This window comes from Medicago truncatula, chromosome 2 (genome assembly GCF_003473485.1).
Source record: "Medicago truncatula cultivar Jemalong A17 chromosome 2, MtrunA17r5.0-ANR, whole genome shotgun sequence".
Classification (NCBI taxonomy): Eukaryota; Viridiplantae; Streptophyta; class Magnoliopsida; order Fabales; family Fabaceae; genus Medicago; species Medicago truncatula.
Window position 1 is genome coordinate 48408381 of NC_053043.1, and position 17940 is coordinate 48426320.

At 34.7% G+C, this 17940-nt stretch overlaps 1 protein-coding gene across 2 annotated transcripts; it reads left to right on the top strand.

Annotated features, from left to right (window-relative positions):
• The first annotated feature begins 3882 nt into the window (after positions 1-3882).
• LOC11434747 (uncharacterized) lies at positions 3883-15654 on the top strand. 2 transcript variants are annotated; one of them, XM_003597463.4, is made up of 16 exons: positions 3883-4014; positions 4175-4364; positions 5767-6310; positions 6696-6846; positions 7185-7295; positions 7492-9094; positions 9326-9649; positions 10609-11134; positions 11471-11621; positions 12398-12508; positions 12704-13061; positions 13418-13654; positions 13828-13897; positions 14412-14587; positions 15082-15148; positions 15281-15654. In XM_003597463.4, the coding sequence occupies exons 2-16, from the start codon at positions 4230-4232 to the stop codon at positions 15415-15417; spliced, it is 4701 nt and encodes a 1566-aa protein (XP_003597511.2). In that variant the 5' UTR covers positions 3883-4014; positions 4175-4229; the 3' UTR covers positions 15418-15654. The 2 variants fall into 2 exon arrangements, with proteins under 2 accessions (XP_003597511.2, XP_024632571.1); XM_024776803.2 differs by having other exon boundaries at positions 3899-4018.
• Positions 15655-17940: the final 2286 nt, after the last annotated feature.

Here is a 17940-nt window from a genome sequence, read left to right on the forward strand (position 1 = left end):
GGAAGAGGAAATTTCAGAGGAAGAGGTCGAGGAAGCTTTAGAGGAAGAGGACGTGGCAACTTCAACCAATGGAGAGACAACAATTACAACAATTTCAATCCATCCCATCAAGGAAGAGGTGGAAACAATTTTGGTTCCAATAGCCGTGGCAGAGGAAGAGGTTATTACAACCAAGAGAGAACAAATAATGGTTGCTTTAATTGTGGAAAGTATGGGCATAAAGCAGTTGACTGTAGATATAAACATCAGGCAAATATGGCAGAGAATTCATATCAACATTTTGGTGAGTCTTCTCAAAATCAACATAGTTTATTTTTAGCAAGCAATACACTTTCAGAAGAAGAAAATATTTGGTATTTGGACACCGGGTGTAGTAATCACATCTGTGGGAAAAAGGAATTATTTTCTTCTCTGGACGAAACGGTAAAATCTACCGTGAAGTTTGGAAATAATTCAAATATTCCAATTGAGGGGAAAGGCCAAATTGCTATCAGACTGAAAGATGGATCCCAAAATTTTATTGGTGATGTTTTCTATGCTCCCGGTCTTCATCATAATCTCTTGAGCATGGGACAGCTGTCTGAGAAAGATTACAACATGCAGATTCACAAAGGCTATTGCACGTTGATTGATGGAAATGGGAGATTCATCACAAAGGTAAAAATGTCTCCTAACCGCCTATTCCCTCTAAGAATTCAACATGATCAATTTCCTTGCTTGAGTTCAATAATTCCAAATGATGATTGGTTGTGGCACATGAGATTTGGTCACTTTCATTTTTCTGGATTGAATTATCTGTCACGAAAAGAATATGTTTCTGGTTTGCCTGTTGTGAACATTCCAAGTGGTGTATGCGAGACATGTCAAATGGGAAAGAAGCATAGAGAATCATTTCCAACTGGAAAAGCTTGGAGAGCAAAGAAACTATTGGAGATCGTTCATTCAGATTTGTGCTCGGTTGAAATACCAACACCTGGTGGATGCAGGTATTTTATTACTTTCATTGATGATTTTAGCAGAAAGGCATGGGTGTATTTTCTGAAGCAGAAATCAGAAGTTGTTGATGCCTTTAAGACATTTAAAGCGTTCGTAGAAAAACAAAGTGGTTGTCTAATCAAAGCACTCAGAACAGACAGAAGCCAAGAATACCTCATCGGCACAGATTTCTTTGAGCAACATGGAATCCAACATCAATTGACAAAAAGATATACTCCTCAACAAAATGGAGTAGCTGAAAGAAAGAACAGAACAGTTATGGATATGGTGAGATGCATGCTGAAAGCCAAACAAATGCCAAAGGAATTTTGGGTAGAAGCAGTTGCTACTGCAGTTTATATTTTGAACAGATGTCCAACAAAAAGTGTTCAAGAGAAGACTCCTGAAGAAGCATGGAGCGCAAGGAGGCCCTCAATCAGGCACCTCAGAGTTTTTGGATGTATTGCTTATGCTCATGTACCAAATCAAATTAGAAAGAAGTTAGATGATAAAGGAGAGAGATGTATTTTTATTGGCTACTGCTCAAATTCAAAGGCCTACAAGCTTTACAATCCAGAGACCAAGAAGGTGATTATCAGTAAAGATGTGACATTTGATGAAGTAGGAATGTGAAATTGGTCATCAAAGTCACAAAAGGAGCCGATTGTAACTCCAAATGATTATGAAGAGGAAGATGAGCATGTAGATACAACGCCTGATGAGCCAGAAACATCGAACAGAGAACAAAGGAATCGAAGATTACCAGCTCGACTGCAAGATTGTGTTTTGGGTGCCGACAATGACCCATCTGATGAAGAGATCATCAACTTTGCTTTGTTTGCAGATTGTGAGCCAGTTACTTTTGAAGAAGCCTCACGTGATGAAAATTGGATAAAAGCTATGGATGAAGAAATCAATGCAATTGAGAAGAATAAAACATGGGAGCTGACTGAATTGCCAGCAGACAAGAAGCCAATAGGAGTAAAGTGGGTGTACAAGACAAAGTACAAACTCAATGGTGAGATTGATCGCTATAAAGCGAGGCTAGTGGCTAAAGGCTACAAACAAAAACCAGGTATTGATTATTTTGAAGTATTTGCTCCTGTTGCGAGATTAGATACAATTCGCATGCTTATTTCATTCTCAGCTCAGAATAATTGGAAAATACATCAAATGGATGTTAAGTCTGCATTTCTTAATGGTACTTTGGAAGAAGAAGTGCATGTTGAGCAGCCTGCGGGATATGTAGTTAAGGGAAAGGAGGATAAAGTATATAGATTAAAGAAAGCATTGTATGGCTTGAAGCAAGCGCCAAGAGCATGGTACAAAAAGATTGATTCTTATTTCATTCAAAACGGCTTTCAGAGATGTCCATTCGAGCACACACTCTACATCAAATTCATTGATCCTGGAGGTGTTCTTATTGTGTGCCTCTATGTCGATGATCTGATATTCACCGGAAACAATTCAAAGATGATTGCTGAATTCAGGGAGGCTATGATAAGATGTTTTGAAATGACAGACTTGGACCTAATGTCCTATTTTCTCGGCATTGAGGTCGTTCAACATAAGGATGGAATCTTTATTTCTCAAAAGAAGTATGCAAGTGATATTTTGAAGAAGTTCAAGATGGAGCATTCAAAGCCAATTTCCACGCCGGTTGAAGAAAAGTTGAAGCTGACAAGAGAAAGCGATGGTAAAAGGGTAGACTCAACTCATTATAAAAGTTTGATTGGAAGTTTGAGATATTTGACTGCAACAAGGCCAGATATAGTATATGGAGTTGGTTTACTTAGTAGATACATGGAGGATCCGTGTGTTAGTCACTTGCAAGGAGCAAAGAGGATTCTTCGTTATATTAAAGGTACTCTGACCGAAGGAATTTTTTATGGTAATAATAGTGATGTGAAGCTTGTTGGATATACAGATAGTGATTGGGCAGGAGATACAGAAACAAGAAAAAGCACGTCAGGGTACGCGTTTCATCTAGGAACCGGTGCAATATCATGGTCTTCGAAGAAACAACCTGTGGTCGCTTTTTCCACAGCAGAAGCAGAATATATAGCATCAACTAGTTGTGCTACTCAAACAGTGTGGTTGAGAAGAATTTTAGAAGTGATGCATCATGAGCAGAACACTCCTACAAAGATATATTGTGATAACAAGTCAGCAATTGCACTGAGCAAAAATCCAGTTTTTCATGGACGGTCCAAGCATATTGACATCCAGTTTCACAAGATACGAGAGTTAATTGCCGAGAAAGAAGTGGTGATCGAGTATTGTCCCACTGAAGAGAAAATTGCAGATATCTTTACAAAGCCATTGAAGATTGAGTCGTTTTACAAATTGAAGAAAATGCTTGGAATGATGAAAGCTTGATTTAAGGGAGGCAATGTTAGAAATTAAATCAAGAAATATCTAGAAGAGTATAGAAGCTTGGAGTTACTCTTTGTCATTAAGAGTTAAAAATATCTATATTATGTAACACCACCTAGAATAATCTTGTAACCAAAGGAATAATCTAGTGCTGATTGTACACCGCCTCTATAGGAATAATCTAACACCATCCATGTATTTACTTAGCTAGAAAAATCTAGTAACCGACATTAAGTTTAAGATCCTATAAAAGGCACATGCTTGTACCATATTGAATCATCAAGTCTTCGACAATAAAATTAGTGTGTTTTCAAATAAATTCTTCATTGTTCTTTTAGTTATTACATTGTGAGTTTGTGTCCCGCTGATATCAGGTTTTATATCTAAATTATTGTTTAAACATACATTATGCACAATTTACGAGCCAAAAAAATTAGGGTTGTCTAGTCATCAAGACATAAACAGCCACGTGGCAAAATATTGAACACTGGATTTATCATACGGACAAGAATTCTTCAAAGTCAAATTGTCGTTTACTACAAAGTAACAGAGTACAACGTAAGAGACATACACTTTTCCGCAATTTCAGTTTCAGTTCTGAGAAATTAATGTCAATTTCAGTCTTAGTACTGTGATTGAGCTCATCACCACCAACAACAAAGAGTGAGTGAGTTCGCCATTTTGCTTTGTACTTTCCATTTCCTCAAATTTTTCCACTTTTATCGAACATGCATGTACTATGTTATTGTCCAAAACCATGATGCATGTCTTTAAATAAAAATTCCTTTTTTATCCTTTTTGTTGTTTTTGCTGCATGTGACAGGTGAAACTATATACATTCATTGGAATTGTGGAATTTGGTGGGTGAAATTAAGAAGATGGGTGTTTCAGATGTGTGTCCTACTGTGGATGCAATTAGGGCATTTCTTGAACATTTGGTTGATCCAATGCTGGCAGAAATACCTATTCTGGATGATCCTCCACTATCACAACAGCAGAAAGTTGCAAAACAGGTTTTTTTATTTATCTTGAAACTTTTGTTATGGCAATTCAAAGTTTGATTAACATCTAGGTGATTATTGATGGAGTTAAAACTTATTTAGTTAGTTTGTTAATAATTAGTTTGTGCTCAATTTCTGTGGACTAGTTCATATAGAGCTTGCTTTGCTTTGACTTTAAATGGGTCCCGTTAGTGCACGGTGGGATTGGTCCCCTCAAACCAGATATCGAGTTTTCAAAAGAAAAATAAATAAATAAATAAAAATAATTAATTTGAGTTAGTTAGTTTGTTACTAGGTTCTAGCTGTGAGTTGTTAGAGTAGTTGGGTGAATATTTAAGGAAAAATTGCATGTGTGGTCCTTTAAGTTTAACCTTCATTTCATATTGATCCTTTAAGTTTAATTTTTTCTGAATTGGTTCTTTATGATACATTTTGTTTGCACAGTTAGCCTTTAAGTTATCTTGCCGTTGCATTGTAGTCATTGTTTGAGGTTCGTAAATTTTAACCATTCCTTCTAAATGAACACATTGTTGCGAACAATGAGATACTTCGGTTTTAAAGTTTTTGGATTTGAGAATTTAGATTTAAGTTAGAGGAGAATGGATTTGGATGTATTTGACATGTCTATATAAATTTTCTCAAAATTAAAATGTCATACCCGATTCATTTTAACAGAACTTGTTAAGAAGGCTAGAAGTGAGTGTATAATGTAACATAAAAGTCCAATTTGGGAAAATAAAAACTTGAAGGACCAATCCGGGAAAAAATGTCAGACTTAAAGGACTGCAGATGTAATTTTTCCTATATTTAACTAGTGTGTAGTTTTTCTTTTCCTTTTTCTGACGCAACTAGTGTGCAGTTAGTACTATATACAGATGTGATGTAAAGTGTAAGATACACAAGTCCCACAAGTGAATCATTTGAGAAATATAGTTTACATTTTTAGTTTTTCCTCTTTAAGTGTTGTAACTCAAAGTGTGTGTTCATTCTTATTATAGTTACAACAATGATTTGGAACTGATTTTAGTTGGCCCTTTTGGATAATGTTTTGCCACATATGCCAATGTAGATTAAAAGTGTTGTGATGTTGATAATTTATCATCACCAACTATTCTTATGTGCTTTTTAATGAGGCATTTCACATGATAGCTCTGAGTGAGGGGTTGCGTAGCAGTAAGTCAGCTTCATAAATAAACCAAATCGCCTTTTTCCTTCATGCATGTAAATTGCTATAGTAAAATGTGTCTTCCATATTATTTACTAAAATTATCTTTTGAACTTTTGTGGCTAGTATCCTTCTGCTATGTTTGAGTTTGTCTCAATGCAATTCTTCAAAAAAAAAAATTAATTGAAGTTCCTATTTGATTTTAAAGTTCAAGAACCATTAGTATTAAGTTGCATGATTATGGTGTAGGTGCATGCTGTTGTGTTACTGTACAACTATTACCACAGAAAACAGAATCCAGAGCTAGAATTTGTGGCATTTAGTGCATTTTGCAAGTTGATTGTGGATCTGAGACCAGCTTTGTTACCGTATATGAAATTCACACAGAAGCCTGTTGACCTTGTTGATGTGGAGCAGCAGTTGTCATTAACAGAAAAAGCAATCGTGAGTTCCTATGATATATGTACACTTTTAGACGCGTCAAAAAGTGTTCCTAATATAGAGGGATGGCCCATTTCAAAAGTTGCCGTCCTTTTGGTCGATAGTAAGAAGGAGAACTGCTTCTTGCATTTTGGTTCTATAACTGATGGAGTACGGTCATTGATTGAAAAAGATGTGGATACCTCCAATAAAGTTTCTGAAGTTACAACCTCCAATAAAATTTCTGAAGTTACAAGTGAAATCAAAACATACAAAAAAAGAAGAGTTGTTAAGAAGCCTTCGAGAAACGGATCAAATGTTGATGAAGATCGAATTTTGCAAGTTGGATATTCTGCTGTTAAGGAAGCTGCGGGTAATTATCCTTCTTCTAATGAAAGATTGCAATAGCTATTGTTAGAACTATAGTGCTTTAGTTTTAAGTGTATTTGTAAGTTATTATTTCCTTTTTCATTTTTCCAATTTATTTAACCTAGTAAAGATGTCCTCGTGACAATATGAAATATCACGCTGTATACTTTACATTATCTATATATTTTGAGGTTAATATCAGAACATACTTTGTTCTTCCTTATTTTCTGTATAGTATATTGTTTTTTGCTCTATTGAATTGTTCTTGTAGCATTTTCTGTTTTGAGTTAATATATCATTTTCTTAATTTACTTTTTAACAGGAGTTTTTTATTCATAAAAGTCGAATGTTATTCTGGTATCAATATTTCTTATTTCCCTTATGAACAGGTGTCAATAGTATCGATATTATGCTTTTGGAAAGTTACACTGTGTATTCCCAGAGCAAAGAGAAGACATCTTCACGCTTTTATATAATGAAGTGCTCACAGTCGATCGATGAAGGGTTTACTCAAGTTCCTATCAAAGATTTAATTGAAAGGTTCGTTACAATTGGTATGGTTTTCCTATTGGCTGATCACTCAGGTCTCGAGGGTGAATTGCATAACTGTGTCTGGTTTTTCCATTGATACGAAGAAAAGGTTTCCTTTATGTTTCATCCATTCAGTTGGATTAATTTTCCCTTGTCCGAAGAAAAGTCGAATATAATTTGTTTGCATACCAATAATTGTCTTCACTTCTAAATCTAGTTATAAACTTTTTTTTATGAATCTGTACATGTTGACTTATAAACTTCCATTTTGATAGTCATTTTATATCTGATTGTTAACGAACTTGTGTATGCTTCTCTATGACATTTTATATCTCATCTTTGGATAGCGTCCGGGGTCCTTTGGTCAAAAGAAGTTCTGACAGTTGGAAGGTAACCCCAGTTGTCGAGTACTTCCACATGCTTCCTTATTCCAAAATAATCTCAGAATGGATTTCTAGGTTGGTATAATTCTCCTTTCCCTTTTTCTGATGCCCAATTTAGATTGATTTACAATAATGTATTCTGACCTCATAATTAAAGCCTTGGAAACATAACATAGATTTCCTCAAATTATTTCTCATTTCCATTTTATGTTTTTTTTGCACATCTGTCCATATGATAATGATGGCTATTTGCATATTATGTTCTTTGTAGAGAAACATTCTCAAATAGTTTGCAAGATTCAAAGCTGGCTGAGAAACAATTCCCGAAGCTTGAAGTTAAAGAATCACATATAAGTAGCAAGGCCCTGTCCGTTGGTCTTGATAACAAGCAATGCAGCGAAACTATTGTAGCTCTTAATCAGAAGCAACTCCTGAAGCTTGAAGTTAAAGAAATGCATGTAAGTAGCGAGGGCATGTCTGCTGGTCTTGATAACAAGGCATGCAGTGACACTATTGTAACTCTTAATCAAAAAGAGAAAAACGGTTGTGGTACAATTACACAGTGTGGTTCTGTCAAGAAAGACCAGGATATGGATGTGGACAACTCTTCAAGAGTGAAAACAAATCTTGAAGTTACAGAATCACATGTAAGTAGCGAGGGCATGTCTGTTGGTCTTGATAACAAGCAATCTAGTGATACTATTGCAGCTCTTAATCAGAAAGAGAACAACGGTTGCGGTATAATTACACAGTGCGGTTCTGTCAAGAAAGACGAGGATATGGATGTGGATAACTCTTCAATAAAGAAAACAAATCTTGAAGTTACAGAATCACATGTAAGTAGTGAGGGCATGTCTGTTGATCTTGATAACAAGCCATGCAGTGATACTATTGCAGCTCTTAATCAGAAAGAGAACAACAGTTGTGGTACAATTACACGGTGTTGTTCTGTCAAGAAAGACGAGGATATGGATGTGGATAACTCTTCAACAAAGAAAAAAAATCTTGAAGTTACAGAATCACATGTAAGTAGCGAGGGCATGTCTGTTGGTCTTGATAACAAGCCATGCAGTGATACTATTGCAGCTCTTAATCAGAAAGAGGACACCGGTTGCGGTACAATTACGCAGTGTGGTTCTGTCAAGAAAGACCAGGATATGGATGTGGATAACTCTTCAAGAAAGAGAACAAAGCTTGAAGTTACAGAATCACATGTAAGCAGCGAGGGCATGTCTGTTGGTCTTGATAACAAGCCATGCAGTGATACTATTGCAGCTCTTAATCAGACAGAGGACAACGGTTGCGGTACAATTACGCAGTGTGGTTCGGTCAAGAAAGACCATGATATGGATGTGGATGACTCTTCAAGAAAAAGAACTAAGCTGGAAGTTACAGAATCACATGTAAGTAGCGAGGGCATGTCTGTTGGTCTTGATAACAAGCCATGCAGTGATACTATTGCAGCTCTTAATCAGACAGAGGACAACGGTTGCGGTACAATTACGCAGTGTGGTTCGGTCAAGAAAGACCATGATATGGATGTGGATAACTCTTCAAGAAAGAGAACAAAGCTTGAAGTTACAGAATCACATGTAAGTAGCGAGGGCATGTCTGTTGGTCTTGATAACAAGCCATGCAGTGATACTATTGTAGCTCTTGATCAGAAAGAGAACAGCTGTTGCGGTAAAATTACACGGTGTAGTTCTGTCAAGGAAGACCAGGATATGGATGTGGACAACTGTTCAACTTTTCCATCTAAACTCAACGAAGAATACCAGAAGCATGTTGCCAATACTTTACAAGTTAATGAAGATCAAAAGATAGAAAATTCATCAGTGCAACATCACTCAAATGAATGTACAAGACCTAGTGAGGTTTGAAGTTTATTATATCTCAAAATACTATTGTATATGTTTTAGACTATTTTTTGTATTAAGTAAACTCTTACCAGGGGAGTCTATAGAACTGCTAAAGTTTACATAGACTCTAGACTCGAGTTTTTACCATTTCCTTTGCTGTTGAGATGGATTTTTCTTAAAAAATCAGTTTGGGGCTTTTGCAATATATATCATCTCCCATCTAACCACATGCCTTTGGATTGGCAGGCTGAGAAGGTTGTTTCAACAAGGATGCACATTATTGAGGGTGGAATCAAAGATGAATCTGCTTTTGATAAGATTTGTGTCGATGCCACTGTTGAAAACGAATCCATAGAAAAATGTACCCCGATTGCAGATAATTTCAACGCAGATTTTGAGAAAGTTCGAAGTTTCGTAGATTCGAAGGGGAAGATGGGTCGATCTGATGTGTGTCCTACTGCGGATGCAGTTAGGGCATTCGTTGAACACTTAGTTGATCCAATGCTGCCAGCAAAGGCTTCTATCCGTGATGCTCCTTCCATATCTCAACAGCAGAAAGTTGCAAAACAGGTTTCTTCATTCATCTTTCTTGACCCTTTTGTTATAGCAATCCAAAGATTAACACCTAGGTCACTATTTGGAATTGGTTTGATTTAGACCATTTTTTTGTTCAATATTGTTATTATTCTCTGCTTGAAGTGTTATGGATTAATAACAATACTTGCATCCAATGAGAACAACCAAAACCAGAAAATAAACCAGTAACCAACAGTAACAAATAAGAGAGAAGGAAGAAGATAGCAACCTAGAATTTACGTGGTTCAGCCTTACAGATCTACTCCAGGGGAGAGAGCACAAAACAATTTCACCATGATGAGGAACAATATAACATCAATCCCAGGCCATAGACTTTTCCCTTGGCCCCTTGCAATACCCACTGTTGAGAACAGCTACAAGAATCTCCAAGCCTTTCACGACTCTATTTTCACTCAATCGCTTGATCTCTGAATCTTTCTAATCTTCTTTACACAATGTAGAAAATTTACATGAAATACTTCACACTTTGGTTAACCGTTAGTATAGTTGCTTTCCCTAGCTATACAAAAATTTCAAATCTTTCCTGAATGTGCTTGAATTCTCCACACCCAGCAACATGCTTGCTTAATTTATATGGATGGTAATAACAATGATAGCAAAGGGAAGATGCAATTTACTAGGGAGCAATTAAGTTAGCACTACTTCCTTAGATACACCGAAGTTGTTCTACTTGATATTTCGGAAATGAAACATTAAAGTGGTCTAGGAAGTAGGAACGTGAAACATTAATTGGTTTTTTGTTTCCAACAAGCCCTTTTAATTAAAATCTTGTCTTGAGAAAATGTTTTGCCATATATGGCAATGTAAATGAAAAGTGTTGTGATATTGATCGTTTCTCTTCGCCGAGTCTTGTTTTGCACTTTTTAATGAGGATGTTTACATGATATGATATCTCGTTATTCATTACTTGATCACGGTGTTCTTCGTATCAGGTGCATTCTGTTGTGTTGCTGTACAACTATTACCACAGGAAACGGCATCCAGAGCTAGAATTTGTGGCATTTAAGGACTTTTGCAAGTTGATTGTCGGTCTGAGACCAGCGTTGTTAATATATATGAAATTCACGCAAAAGCCTGATCAAACTGACCTCGTTGATGTGGAGCAGCAGCTTTCATTAACAGAAAAAGCGATAGCGAGTTCGTGTGATATATGTACATGTTTAGATGCATCAAAAAATGTTCCAAATATAGAGGGATGGCCCGTTTCAAAAGTTGCCATCCTTTTAGTCGACAGTAAGATGGAGAACTGCTTGTTGCGTTTTTGTTCCACCACTGATGGGGTATGGTCCGTGATCGAAAAAGATGTGGGTTCTTCAGATCAAATTTCTGAAGATATGAATGAACTCAAACATACATACCAAAAGAGAAGAGTCATTCAGAATCCTACAAAAAACGGATTAAATGTTGATGATGATGAGTTTTTGCAAGTTGGTTATTCTGCTGTAAAGGAAGCTACTGGTAATCATCCTTCTTCTACGGAAAGATTGTCATAGCTATTGTTAGAAACTATTTTAGTTTAATTTACTTGTAGTTAGAATCACAGGTCAGGGTACATTCTTCCGTGTCAGTTTTATTTTCTTTTCCTTTTATGTTTTCCAATTATGCTGTTTACTTCTCTTATGTTTTCCATATATTTTGAGGTTAATATTCGATACATAATTTGTTATTATTTATTTTCTGCATAACAAACCGCTTTTCTCTTTTAAAATGTTACTGTAGTATATTGCATTTCAAGTTAATCTATCATTATCTCGTAATTTATATTTTAACTGGTGATTCTTGTATGCAATACAGGTGTCAATAGTAATGATATTATGCTTTTGGAAAGTTACACTGTGTATTCCCAGCGCAAAGAGAAGACAGCTTCACGCTTTTATATAATGAAGTGCTCACAGTCGACAGCTGATGGGTCTATTCAAGTTCCTATCAAAGATTTAATTGAAAGGTTCGTTATAATTGGTATGGTTTTGCAATTGGCTGATGACTCATGTCTCGAGTGAATTTGCATAGTTGTGACAAGTTTTTCCATTGATAGGATAAAAAAATTGCCTTTTTTTTTTCATCCATTCAGTTTGATTAATTTTCCTTTGTTGCCGAAAAGTCAAGTATACTTTGTTTGCATACCAAGAATTGTCTTCACTTCTAAATCAAGTTATGAACTTTTTATGAATCTGTGTATGAATTTGTTTGGATGGCTACTTATTAGCCAGAATGTTACATTCTGATCATAAGACTGTTTGTTCTGGGCTTTAGACTATAGGTGATTGTATAATGATCTGCTCAGAAAGCTGACCTACACGATCCTATTTATCATGGAGTGGTACTTGTAATTCAATACTTTAATATTTGCCCGATTGGAAAATTGTAATTTGATGATTCTAGAGAGCTTTCAGCTGCTCTGCAATAACTGTTTTTTCTCAATTCTGTTAGAAAGAGTTCAATTCAGTTACATGAAGGAGGTGGGTCTATTTATAGACTGATCCTAACTACCTCTAGCTGACTGACACATGTCAGTCAGCTTTCCCCAGATGACTGGCAGTTGCCAGTTAATTCAGTTAGGCAGTTACAGGTTGTTAGGGAAGTTACAAGGGATATAATCTAGTGTGGTGTAATCTATCATGATCATTATGTTCAATTGCTATCTATTCTAGAGTCATTCCTTCAATATTAACAAACTCCGTGTTTGCTTCTCCATAACATTTTATATTCGTCTTTGGATAGCTTCCGGGGTCCTTTACTCAAAAAGAGTTCTAGCAGTTGGACGATCACCTCAGTTGTTGAGTACTTCCACGTGCTTCCTTATTCCGAAATAATCTCAGACTGGATTTCTAGGTTGGTGTAATTCACCTTTCCCTTTTCTGATGCCTGATTTAGATCGTTTTGCAATAATGAATTCTGAACTAGTAATTAGAAGTCTTAGAAACATAACATATTTCATCAAATTATTTCTCATTTCCATTTTATGTTTTCTTTGGAACCTCTTTCTGTAAGATAAGGATGACTATTTGTGTAAAATTTTCTTTGTAGAGAAACATTCTCAAATAGTTTGCAAGATTCAAAGCTGGCAGAGAAACAATTCCCAAAGCATGAAGTGACAGAATCACATGTAAGTAGTAAGGGCTTGTATATTGATCTTGATAACAAGCCAGGAAGTGATACTAAAGTGGCTCTTAATCAGAAAGAGAAAAATGGTTGCGGTATAACTAAACGGTGTGATTCTGTCAAGGAAGACTGGGATATGGATGTGGACAAGTCTTTAGTTTTACCATCTAAAAATAAAGAATGCCAGAAGCATACTGCCAATACTTTACATATAAGTGAAGATCAAAAGATAGAAAATCCATCAGTGCAACACCACTCAAATGAATGTACAAGACCTAGCAAGGTTTGAAGTTCATCCTTTCTCAGATCATTTTGTTTATTACCTTCCTTCTTCTGACTTCAGTTGATGTTTTACTGCTAGAGTTGAAAAGTTTTCATGGATATGATTTGACAAGTTATAATGTTGAATATGCACCCAGTACATAGTATTAAATTATGTTTAGATTCTATGGTTGATGTTTTAAACAATTTTTTTTTTTTTTGTAATAAGCAAACTCCTACAAGTAGAGGTTTTGACTATTTCCTTTGTTGTGGAGTTGTGATGGCTCTTAGTTAGAGAATATAGTTTCAATGCTTTTACAATATATATTTACATATATAGATTATCTCTAATCCAGCTACATGGCATTGGATTGCCAGGCTGAGAAGGCTGTTTCAAAAAGAAAGCACATCACTGAGGGTGGAATCAAAGATCAATCTGCTTTTGATAAAATTTGTGCCGGTACCACTTTTGAAAATGATTCAGTAGAAAAATGTATCCTGAATGCAAATAGTTCCAACAAAAATCTTGAGAAGATCCAAACTTTCATAGCTTCAAAGGGGACAATACTGTCACAAACTGCCCTCAATGCTCTTATACGAAAGAGGAATGCACTGGTAAAAGCCTCTTATAGTCAATAATGTTGGATTACCGTTCAAACTTATATGCTTCTTTGTGTTATATATTTGTACTGCTATTGTCATCAATTTGTATTTTGACCTTTAAATTTTATTCGACCTGTTTCTTTATGGACCTTTACATTTATCTAAGATTATGTTTCTTTGAGCAGGCTCTTCAGCAGCGCGCGATAGAGGATGAGATGGCTGTGTGTAATATGAAAATTCATAGATGGTTGGCCGGTATGTTTTCTTTTACCAGTTGTTTATCATTGCTTTCAATATTGCTTCTCTGCTGCATTCTTCTATCAATAAGGTTTTCCCCCTTATGATAGATTTGTGGTCTAGCATAAATGGTACTGGTTTATTTACGTGATTATTAACTTCTTATAGGTATTTTCTCCCATCTCACTGTCACTCCAAATTGTTAATTTTTTTTTTGGGCAGTATTTGGATTTCATAAATTTAACTAGCACATTTTATCCTTGACCGAATCTAAAGCTGCTTTGAGAATCTTGAATTTTCAATATGAAAATGATGTATTTGACCACAAACTTCTTTTTCCTTTTCACCAGAAGATTATATCTGCATGGTACCAACTAAATGCGTTATTTTTCTGTTGTGCAATATGGAATACCAATAATTTTTTAAATTAATTTACTTGTGTGAATTGATTTATTCCTCTACACTTCCATTTTCATATCGACTATGTGAAGATGAAAATAAATTATTGTTTGTGTTTTCTTGTCAAACGTAGGTGAGGAAGATGACTTTGAATTAAAATTGGAATCCGTTATAGAAGGCTGTAATGGTACATGGTTAAGAAATCAAGGAAGGATGTGCAGTCAATATCTTGATGATCAATGCTTACCTCAATCTGTTAAGAGTAAAAGATTGACAGAGGCTGTGCTTACTTTGCATAGTCCTTGCCAGGCAAGACATGTTCTTAATAATACTTGCTTTAATTTTTAACGTCCATCTATAGTTTGGAAATTTATTGTAAGTGATACTTGTGGTTCATTAGTATGATTACTTTACTATTTTCATATATTTGAGTAAAACAAGAGAATATGATTACTTACTAATTTTATTTAGTTCTGTTAATACATAATCCAGCGAATGATTACTTGTTGTTAGAAGAGGTCAGCAATGTAAAATAAATATTTTGTACAGGGAACATATATATGAGTCTAATGATCAAGAGGATATATAATATTAAGAAGAAACAATAGTTATAAATTTGTGGAAAAAATATAAAATGTTTTAGAGGCCATAAATAACTTATCAGGTGGAGTTGTGGTGCGGAATGATGCAAAAGGTATATCAATCCTTGTGATTTTATGCGTTTTAAAGAAATGTAGTTAGACACATTATTAATTTCCCTTCATCGTTTTACAAGTACTTGAAAATTCTGTTTGATCTTGCAGGAACTAGATGGAATATGTCATGAAAATAATTGGATCCTTCCAACTTATAGTGTATCTCTATCAGATGGTAAGACTACCTAACCAAGGTTGCTTGTACAATACACCATTAGCAGTACGCAATTCCGGCTCAGTTGTACAATGACATATTTTATTGATCATGCATCTTACGATTCATTATATTGATGATTAACTTTTGAAGGTGAATTTCATGCTACTGTAAGAGTTAAAGGAGTGGACTTTGAGTATTCGTGTGAGGGAAACACATGCCCCTTTCCCCGCGAAGCAAGAGATTCAGCTGCTGCTCAAATGTTGACTAAATTTAGAAGTATGGCATAAAATCAGTCCTCTAATTTTGGCTCTTGTGCTTGAAGCATTTTAATGGCTTCTTGACTAGTTATATGTACATGAACTGAATGCAAGTTTTGGATCTTTGGCAGTATCCGTGTGAATGAGCACAAATCAATCTACATATATTAATGGCTTAATTGCACTTTGGCCCTCCTAGTTTCTTAATTGTACGATTTTGAACCACATAGTTTCAATGAAGCGATTTTGGCCCCTCTACTTTCTCAATTATGTGATATAAATTACGTGTATTACCATATTTTTTTAATTTTTAATTTATGATTTTAATAAAAGTATTTAAATTCCTTTAAAAAAAAGTATTTAAATAATTAACATATATTTATTCAAAAAAAATAAAGTATGGTAATTATTCAAAATAATCAACATATAATATATATGGGTATTTATATGAAATGTATTTGTTATATGCTATTTTGTTTGAGAGATTCTTATAATATTTTAAACATGACTTCGAAAAAAAATGGTGATGAAAAACTTTTAGGGTGTGTTTGGATGGAAGGTTTAGAAGGGGGAGTTTACTTTTCATTTTTAAATTGCAAACACTATGAAATGTTTTTTAAAAAGTTAACGTATTAACATGATAAACGATCATATAATACTTCAATCACACTTAACTTGAATCCGAACACACTTTTAGAGACTAAAAGTAAAATTATTTTAACACTATTTTTTTAAGGAATAAAGTAGATAGCAGATATTAAAGTATCATATTTTATACTTATTAAAGACTGGAAACTGATATGACTCATGAGTTCAAATGAAATCTTCATTCACCTTGATTTTTACAAAGTGAGTTGGTAGGCATTTTAAAGGCAACTTAATGCTTTTGTACAGAACACAAGCAAATCATTCAAAGATGACAATGCCTGTGATAATAATGGGACAAGACCACTCATTGTCCTTGCAAGACAAAATAATAAAGCTGCAAAACATGAGATTCGTATCATTTGAATTGCATTGAAAAAGCACATGATATTATACTAGCAGTACCTATTGAACTGAGTAACAACAATACTACAATACCGCCATATCAAATGGCGTGATTGCAAACAAGTTAGCCTATTTAAGACTCTGAAGTTTTCTTCAACTCATTACATCAAAAACTATTGCCAAGAAATAATTTCAATGGCACCATCATCAAATGTATTTTTCATTGTGCACTACAATGGAAAATGCGAAAGAAATAATGTTTCTGGCGTATATTTTGAAAGCAAAGTAAGAAAGGGCTTCAATGTAAGTCCTAAATGCACTTTTGCTTACTTAAAGCAAAGAATAGAAGAAAAATTCAAGTTAGGAAACAATAAGGTTGTATCTGAGATTATTTGTAGAATCCCTATGTTTATTGGAAAGAGCAATATTCTATATGAATCCTATAAAATTACAGATAACGACGATGTTGAGTTTATGTTTGACATTTATAAGAAGTATGATGTAATTTTATCGATCGAGTTATGTGTTACGATTGAAGATGGTAATCCATCATCAAATTTTTTTCAACCGTCAAGTTCAAGTCAATATTTTCACACACCAAAAACACATTATGGACCATCATCCTCCCAACCCATGTCTATTCCAACTCCTAGCCCTAATGCAGCAGAACAACAAAATGCTGCAACAAATACTCATCCTGCAGCAACTCAACCACCAAGGCCAAGGAGGTACAAGACCTGTGGAGCTGGCCCTAATCCCAGAAAGAAGAAGCAAGTTCAGAAGTAAGTTGTTGCACACTGTTGCAGCAACACAAGGCAGTATATTATTGATTAACTTTGCCCTATTTTTACAGTTTCAGCTAAGGTATTATCTTTTTGCATTTTCTTTTGCTGTTTTGAGTTGCAAGAGCAGTGTTCACACTACTCAGACAACAAGTTTGGGGGAGAGATTAATGTGTTTGAGTCTTTTGATTTTTAGGACTAAGAAGAGTTTGAGTTTTTTTCTTTCAATAATTTAGAATGTTTTTAGGATATCAAGTGTAATGGATGAAAATTCTGTTTTATTATAACAAAATTATCTCTCATTGCACAAAGCTTACTGCACCATGTATGTACAAGCTCTCGAGATTCCAAAGCACTTTAATTCATTCATTCACCGGGGTTTGAAATATTCAAAAGATCTTGTGCTACTCCATGTTGAGTTTGGAAAATGAATCATCCACAAGAAAACTGTGAAATCTATTATGCAAGGAATTTTTTAGTTCTCTTTTATAAGCAAAATTTGGGTGTCTTTAAAGCTTTAGCACATAAAACTTTGTCAATATGAATTAGTTCTGCAACATTCTTGTAAAAAGAAAATCAATAGTCTAAGTTTACATTTTCATCCCTAAAAAATATAGCAAATTTTAGTTTTAATCTCTAAAAACGTGATGTTTTCGTCTTCTCAAAAATTTCTATTTTGTTTTGTCATAAAATATAAAAATAAGAAATTATCAAAATTAAATACTTAATATTGTGAACATAATGATTTCTTAAAATTTTGAAATAAAATATACAAAAGAGA